Raw genomic sequence first — 9,300 nt, 5'->3', positions numbered from 1 at the left:
ATAAAGCAATTGGTCCCATGATTTTTGGATTAAAAATAAAAGAGATATGATTTTTTGAAATAAAAGGAAATAATGAGAATAAAATCAGAAAATAAAAAAAAAACAAAAAACAAGGAGCGTTGGATGTGAGCTCATTAATTGAGCTGGCAGATCACACGCTCCTAAGGCGCGCGCCTATGGTGATCCACGGTCAATGCGTGCACATGAGAAAGAAATAAAAGTCGTAACATGCAATGGCTAGGATTAAATCTGGGAAATAGATCCAATGGCCATGATTCAATCTGGAGATGATGAAGCCACCGGAGCCACCGTCTTCTCCGGTGAGCTTGGATTTTCCGGCCAAATTGAAGAAACTCAAAAGGCAATCAAAACGTGCGATCTATACATCAATAGAAAGCTGGGATGATGTACATCATCGCTATACCATCCATTTTCCTTCTAGATCTCTATAATGTGAGAAATCAAAGGTGGAAAAATCTGGTGTTCATCATGAACTCAATGAATTGCAAAAATTAAAAGCATAAACATGATGCCTCCATTGAGAGGACTTCAGCCAACACAAAATCTAAGCCAATAGGTCAAAGGATTAGGAGAATCGAGGAAAATACCAGTTGGAGTGTATGCTTGAATTCTGGTAGCTTGAGCTTGTTGCCTTGCTTGCTTTACCAAAACAGAAGTTCAATGAGATGTATGGTGAAGGTCTAGAAGCATTAGATCTAAGAATACAACCAGATGAAGCTGAATTCTAGATCTGAAATTTTTTGAGTAAAATGCAATTGCTTCTTTAGTGATGGTTAGGGAATGAATTCTGCAGCATTTTAGGTTGAATTAGGCGTGCGAAATGGAGGGAATGAAGTCTCTATTTATAGAGGAAATGGCAAGGGAAGTGTGAGCAATCCGTGTGCATGGCATGTGAAGCTTCATTGCATGGGCTTGCATGATCATGCACAAGGCCCAAAAACAATGCCAAATGAAGTCTGAGCATCAGCCAAAGGGAATTGGACGTGTGAATTGCAAGGCAATTGCTCATGTAGCAAGATTTCAAGTGACTTCTCCAATTGTACCTAAACAATCATCTCTTCGAAAGTACCATTTAGAAAATCCAAGCATATGCATATGGGTAATGGTAGGAAAGGTCTTTGTATGAGGAACAAATGTTATGTTGGACCAAAACTCATTTGGAGTGTGGAAATTTATGAAATTTGAGTTTAAAGGGTGATGTGCAAAACATGTCAATGAAGGTTTCTAAAATTGGCCAACTTTCAAGCCCTTCTGTTTTGATGATGAAAGCTTCAAATGGAAAAACCTCCAACATCAAAGTTGTAGATCCTTTCAAGACAATCAAAATAGACTTAAATTTTGCATCATTTGGAATTTTGATTAAAGAGTTATGGGCACTTGAAGTTGGACTTTTTTGACTTTTAATGCATTTGGTCAAAAAGGACCTATAATGTCTTGCATTATCACATGTATTTCCTTTGATATTTTGAAATTTTGTTCAACATAAAATTTTAATTAGACATCCTAAGCTTTCCAATTAATTTGATCCTACCCCAAAATCATAAAAAATGAATGAGTTATGTCCTTGGGAAGTTGACCCAAAATTAGGGTTTCAGTCAAAATGACCTATAATATATTGGAATGGAAAATGTTTTTCCAAGCTTCAAATCAAATTTTGATGAACATGAAAGTTGTTCATATTGTCCTTAAGAACATTTTCGCTTTTGGAACCATCTCCATTTAACCAACACATAAGTTAGGTCTCAGTGCATTTCAAAATAGTCAGATGAATTGACTGATCAACTTCTCAAATCCACAACTCATACCTTGATGAATTGATGATTGAGGACACTCAAATAAGCTCAGATATGCATAAAATAATGAATTAAAGAACTTCCCTTGATTTTATTTGACCATGGGCTGAGGTTGCCTCATGAGCAAGGCATTGTGGTGCACAGATGAATTAGGGTTTCCTTGAAGAGCAAGACCTCAAACCCTTTGACTTGTGTTGATCAAAATGATGAATTGAGATGCTAGGAAGGCATATTTGATGGATGAGAGCTTTGGGAACCATTACCATGTTTGCTTTCACCTCCTCTTGACCATGTCTTTGTACCAATGACCTCCTAGAAGCTTTTGACCTTGTGATTGCTCAAGCTACAAACAAAAGATGTTAGTGACATATTTTTTGTGCTTTTGGTTAGTAAACAAAATGAGAAAAGCAATGATATACAATTCAAGCATGCTTGGTGATCTCAAACCACTCACAAGGAGTCCCACCCAAAGGCTAGGGGAACCAAGATGCTCAAAGATCCTTGAGGCTATGCAAAAATGCAAATGTTATGATGTCATGAGGGATCTTAGGGACAAAATTAGGGTCTTACAAGCGGAATTTAAAAAAAATTCTCCACTTAGTGATCCTTATGAATGGGCATGATCAGTGATAGAATCATTACCTCTTGTGGCGATCACGAACGTTGAACGATGACAACGTCTCTACTCAGTCCACACGAACGGATTCCTTCAATCGCAGTGCTAGCTGTTATGAATGAAGGCTTTGAGTAAGAGAGAGGGAAACTAATTTCCAAGTCTTCACTTGAGTTTGAGTCTGAGTGACAATGCTTCTACCCAAGGGTTCTATTTATAGAACCACTTGTGTGGGCTTTAAGCTAAAAAGCCCATTTAAGTGTATTTTGGCCCATATCTCATAATATGCCAAAATCACTTAAGTATTTGGTACCTTACCATATTTTATCTTCCACTTAAGTGCACCGTACCTTACGGTGTTCCTTAGTTACTCTATTTCTCATCAATCCGTCCTTTGTGTGTGACCCTGTAGGTTTTCGCGATGTTGGCAATTATATTAAATCACGCATTTAACATAATAAACAGTGAGCGGTATCTAGCAACACATCACTGCTACCCAAGATACGAAAATGTCATGTGATCTGACAAAACCTCCTGTGATAATGATTATGTGTATAATTACCCTTTTGCCCTTATGTCTATATTGAACACAAGGTATAGACCGTGTCATCCTTGTCCAGTTCAATATTAGGCCCATAGACATTTATCATGTTACGCAGGATGGGCAAATTCCATCTAGGACACTCATGTCCCTCAGCATGCTTCGTGGAGTACCCATCAACTGTCTTCATGGTTATCCAATTACGGATAACGTTAGATCAGCAACAAAGCACTCGACTCTACATCTAGGGTCCATAGTGGTTTCAGGTCGAAGAGTGACATACACCATTATCACCATGAGAATAACTTATGACACTTTGCATAACTTTCTATATAGTATTCTCATAGCGGGTCAATCCGGTATAAATATTACTCTTAATATTCATACCTATGTTTAAGACTTGATAACTCTTTATCCATGATCCATGAGACGTGATCATCAGTCTACAAACATAATAGTCGTAATGTTTTAATGTTATCCCACTTCACAATAAAGCTCGACTACCGATACTTTAAGAATAGTGTCCCTATGTTTAATGTGCTCTCATGATCAAGTCGCACGTGATACATTAAACGGACTATTTATTCTAGGGACTTTATTAAACAAACATAATAAAGAAAAAGCCTTTTATTATTAATAAATAATTCGATACAAGTACCAAAAGTATTGGCCTCTAGGGCTTACACCAACATTCATGCAGTTAGAAGCGCCAACTTTTGCGCGTATTACTCTTGAATCTTTAAGTACCATTGAATTTAAATTGAAAAATCGGTGGAATGGAACTGAGAAAGAGTACTACAATACTTTACATTTTCGTTTGTTTAATACTAATCTGGAATTGTCTATGGATGAATTGGGGAGTATCCTAAAACTCCCAATAGTAGGCCCTGGAACGGTGCCCGATACTTTTGTTCCGGCTGAATACTAGACAGCTATAACAGGTAAAGCTAAATATATCTCCAAGAGGGAAAAAGCATCGGGGATCCATAACCCTTGTTTCAGGTACGCTCAGAAGGCTTTGGCTTACACCATGTTCGGTCGTGGTGATAGCATCGGTGTCGCCACCCAAAGGGAGCTTTTCTTTTTTGTATAGTATGGCAGCACAAACACCTATCAATGTAGCAGCATTTGCAGCTGACTACCTAGGCAGAGTTGGTCGCGCTACTTCAGGCAACATTTTTGTTGGCGGAATGATCACCCAAATTACCGACCATTTTGAGTTTGGTGATGCGCTTGCTGAACTTCCACACGTGCCAGGTAAGAATAAACTGGACATGGTCACGTTGATTTAACAAGGCATGATTGAGGTAAAGCAAGATCACTATTTTCTTGTCTGCCAAAAAGTTCATATTCTTGCTTTACCCGCTTATGACTTTATTAGTATTATTAACAAAGCCAACTGGCTTTATCAGTCTCCTGACCTAGATGGGGGGGACGGAGATTTTCTTGATTCCTTTCCTGCAGATGAGCATATGGAGGGTGCACCTAGCACTGAGGAGCAGTTTTACCAACAACCACAAGGAACGACCCAAGCTTCAGGGTCCTACTCCATGCCACAAGACCAATGGGGTTGGATTCAAAATGAGATCGGTCACCTTCGCACGGAGCAATCTAAGAAAGGTGAGGAGCTCACAAGGTGAGGAGTTGAGCAACGCCGCCAAGGGACGGTTTTGGATGAAATGAATGCGATGATGCAACACATGATGTTGCATTATCCGTATCCTCCTCCACCTCCTCAGTAGACACTGTGAGTACCCCTCTTATCTTGATAATGAACATTGCGGATAATGTTTGGTTCAAGTGTGAGGTTTTTTTTATTGTTTTGTATTTTGTTTAAGTTGTGTTTGTTTATTTTTTTACTTTGTTTTGTTTTTTTTCTTGTGTGTTTGTTTTATTTCCATGTGTTACAGATAAAAGTGGATTCTACTGGATAAATGATGGACTAGTGACCAGTGAGGGAAAGATGCAACCCCGGATTTGCTCCCGAGGCAACCTGGAAATTGATACAACTGAGAAAGAAAATGTAGGATGCAACTTGGCGACTCTAGACCGAAATAGGGGATGGTAGACCCAAGCTGAAAAAGAAGCTGATTGACATGAAGAGTGGTTTGGAGCCTGCAAGATTATCCAACATGGTGAGAGTTCAACAAAACCAAACACAAAAGAGTGCATTCAAGTATGACTTTATCACTCTGATTTTGCGTAAGTTCTACTAATACAACACAACACAAAGACGCACACTGAGGCACGTTGTTTATTTTCGCCCTTTAGCCTTTCTAGCCATCTGTAATGTTGTATTTATCCACTGTTAACCCCGTTGAGCCTGTGCCCCCTTGTTTCTGAAAACCATTATGTTAACCATAAGCCAAACACTTCCTACCTTCGCTCGGCATGACTGATGTAGTTCCAAATTCGTGCAAAAAGATAAGTTTGGGGTGGTGATCCTTAGAAAAATTGAAAAATAGCAAGTGCAACAAAAGAAATTTTTTTTTGAAAACATATACTTCTACCGAAAAGTAAAAAGAGAGAAAAGAAATGAAAAATAGAGATGAGATAAAAGCACTTGCCTAAGCCAAAGACTCATACCATAATGAGATACCTCAAAGAAAGAAAAAATTGAGTGAAAAAAAAGAGTCAAGTTGGACAACACCCCATGAAATAATTTGTGCACAAAGAAAAACAACAACATGAATGCCGAGTTTTAAGCCTTCGTCATCCATTTCCTTGTCTATCCCCACCGTACCTAAGCCCAGCTACATCCCGAAAGACCTCTAAAAGTGTGTGAATTTGGTTTGGGTAGTGAACGTAGAATTTATTCAAAAATTAAGAGTTGATATTGCATACCTTGATATTATGAGTGCTAAACACTTTAACCCCGAGAGATTTGGTAAGTGGTGTGAAGAAGTTTGCAGGTGAAGAAACACTCTGATATGGTAATGCGGTGGATAGTTCGAATGGGTGAACCAGAAGCTTAATCAGGAAGGAGGAAGATAAGTTGCGAATAGCATCAGCTGTATTGTGGAAAGAAGAAAATCCATGGTTGACCTCTGTGTTGTCTCTTATATCACTTGAGGACAAGCAATGAGATAAATTTGGGGTTGTGATCGGTCACCATTTGCACTTAGTTTTCATCATCCATCCAGCATGAATCTTCAAGAATTGGTAACACTTTGTTCTATCTTTTAGTTGATTTCCTAAGTCTTATCGCATTTCAGAATTTCCTTCTTGTTTTATGTTTTATTAGTGGTTCATCTCTTTTTGTCGCATTTTATGCGTTTCCGTGGTAGTTCTATTTGGTTTCCAGGTCCAGTAATAAGCCCGAAAGATGCGTAAGGGAAGAACGGGAGTAAAAAATGGTTTGCAAAGTGAAATATGCGCAAAACAGGGGCGTGACACGGGTGTTCATGTCAGCTGACACGACCCGTGTCAGCTTATGCAGAAGGTGGAAAACCTGAAGGCAAAAATAGGATACTGACACGGGTGCCCGTGTCAGCTGACACGGCCCGTGTCAGCCTGTGCAGAAGTGGAAAGCAAGAAATCAGAAAATAGGGGGCTGACCCAGGTGCCCGTGTCAGCAAAGTATGAATGAAAAAAGTTAACTGGGAGACAACACGGGCGCCCGTGTCAACTGAAACGAACCGTGTTGGCCAATTCGCTCCTTTTACTGATTTTTATTTTTCAAGTCTCTTTGTAATTCCGGAGGGCAGTCTTGGTATTTCATGATGTTTTTGGATGATTTAGAACTATTTAGTCTACTATTGGTGAAGAAAAAGGGGACTTTTGGATGGTAAGAAGAATAGACAGAAAAGAGAAAAGAGCTTTCAATGGGTTTGGAGAAGAAAAGATTATCAAGATCGGAAGAGATTGAAGATCAACCTTCATCACCAAAGAATTTTAATGTCTCTATTTTATAATTTGCTTTATTTGAATACTATGAGAAGCTAAACCCCTCAATGCTAGGGGGTGTCCCTGATTTGCTAATGTATGAACAATATTTCTATGTTTTTATGTTCATCAACGTTGTTCTTAATTCAAATTATTATACAAAGTTCTTAATGCTTTATTTTATCGGACAAATAGAATTTTGATCTATGGTTAGGGTTGAGGTCGGACAAACCACCTTATCGCTTTTTATATAATAATACTTCGGTATAATCGCTTAGGAATAAGGATCAAACCGTAGTAGCCGTAAATTCTTGTTACAATTGCGTATTTCTTAACGTCATTTTGAATATCTAAGAAATTAGGATGGAAAATGACTGTTAATGGTTTTCGGCTAAGGAATTAGAGAAAACAATTCTTGAGAATCGGCGTTGAATAATTGTAACATAGATATTATATAATATGGAAGTAGTGTAGTACAAAGCAATTCATACATCTTGCCCTAGCATGCTTTCTTATATCGATTAAAAGATTTTTAGACGCTTTGTGTAATTTATTCTCGTAATTATCATTTTGAAAACAGTCAACAAAACCCCATTTGATCTTTTGTTCAATTGAATTATTGTAGAGGTTTGTACTTAATACGCAGTCCTCGTGGTCGATACTCGGGATAACTCCTATCTTATTACTACATTGGTGCAAATAGTACACTTGCTATTTTTCCGATCACTTCATCCTATCCAAATCCTCTTGCAACTCCTCTATGCCTTTAATAGTGGGTGATTTGACTGTTATTAAAGACATAGGTCTTTCATAAGTTTATGGCATCTTGAATTCTTTTTCTCTCTTCCTTACCCAACTAGTGTAAGGTTCCAAAGCTACATAATTCTTCAATACAAGATCACTTTTTCCTTTCCTACGAATATTGTACCAAGCATGTACCATCCTAGCTTTCAACCCTTGAGTGTCTTTCCCTTCCTGGAAAAATAAACTTTCCAACAAGGTCTTATTAGGCTTGTCTTTCATAGAGAACCCAAGTTGACGTCTTGCCAAAGCTGGATTGTAGTTTATCCCCCCTTGTATACCAAGGAGAGGCACATTAGAGAACTCATCACAACTATCAATAATCTTAACATCATCATAAACAAAAGAATACCAAGTTATGTTATCATTAGTGAGAGACATAAGTTTTTGAGACCACCTTAAACAACCCTTGTTTTCTTTGAAGATATGAGACCGCGGCAAGTGCGAAATAAACAACTTGTATAGTAAAGGCACACAACAGACAATAGTTCCACCTCCCTTATAAGTCATATGATGAATGGAGAAGTAGGTGTCACCAAACAAAGGCGGAACAGGATTCCCAACCAAAAAGATCCTAATAGAAATAACATCAACAAAGTTATCAATGTGGGGAAACATGACCAAACCATATATGAGTAAAAAAAGAATAGCTTCAAAGGCCACCATGCTACCAGAATTGGCAAAAGAAAAATCTTTCTCAATTAGAAACTTAGAAGGCAATCCTTTGATGCCTCCTTTGATAGCAAGATTATCATCTACATTATACTTTTTCAGGTGAACGACTTCAGTAATAACTCGAGACTCAAGAATTCCTTCCACCCCATTAAAAGGAAATCTATCAGAAACCGATATACCCAAAAGATAAGCATACTCCTCCATGATAGGCAACAACTAATAATCAGGGAAAGTGAAGCATCGGTAGACGAGATCATACCAACTGAACCAAAGTGAAAAGAAGACCATCTTCAACATCAGTAGATAGAAGAGACAAAAGCCTCCCAAAACAGTCTCTTAAATCCTTAGGATCATCCACAAAAGATGCTAGCTTCATTAATTCCATGAGATCGGGGCGTCTGAAATTGTATTTCCGAGTGTTCCTTCTTTCAATATCCATAGTCAATATATACGCGATGCTTGCAAAGGGAGTCTCTAAGTTCCTTGAAAACTAAGAAAAATTATTATGAATGTAATGAGTGCATGATACAACAACCACAATCAAGATCACACAAAGCACACAAACAAGGTCCAAAGGTCTGAAGTCACGAGCATGGAGCCAAGGGTAAGAACCAACCCATAATGTATGTACTAAGGGTATAAACACCTATAGAATAAGGTTCTAAAAAGTTCCCAGAGTCATAATTCCATCTTTTGGATATTACCGGTTTAAACAGATACTCATCAACCAATAATATTCTCAAGAGAAATTCGTCTGAATGTAGTATCACGTAACAACTAATGAGTGTAGTGTCATGCCTACGAACCGACAAAGTGCAATGGAGGATCAAAACCTTGTAGTTCATGGTAAAAATAATAAAGATATTTTTTTATTCATATTTAATGAATATACATTTTATCATTTAAAGGAGAATACTCAACTAGTCACCCGCAAGTATGAGGACTTTGCATCATTATGAGAAGGTCTCCAA

General features: G+C 38.0%; 1 protein-coding gene across 1 annotated transcript; it reads right to left on the bottom strand.

Moving 5' to 3' along the window:
- Positions 1–5,012: 5,012 nt before the first annotated feature.
- Positions 5,013–8,768, bottom strand: LOC127100335 (uncharacterized). The gene is made up of 4 exons (XM_051037465.1): positions 8,589–8,768; positions 7,793–8,545; positions 5,349–5,412; positions 5,013–5,083 (listed from the first exon to the last, which is right to left on the bottom strand). Exons 1-4 carry the CDS (start codon positions 8,766–8,768, stop codon positions 5,013–5,015), a joined length of 1,068 nt encoding a protein of 355 aa, XP_050893422.1.
- Positions 8,769–9,300: the final 532 nt, after the last annotated feature.

Source organism: Lathyrus oleraceus, chromosome 7 (assembly GCF_024323335.1).
Source record: "Lathyrus oleraceus cultivar Zhongwan6 chromosome 7, CAAS_Psat_ZW6_1.0, whole genome shotgun sequence".
Classification (NCBI taxonomy): Eukaryota; Viridiplantae; Streptophyta; class Magnoliopsida; order Fabales; family Fabaceae; genus Lathyrus; species Lathyrus oleraceus.
Note: the sequence above shows the minus strand (reverse complement) of the source record. Positions and strands in the feature narration are given on the sequence as shown.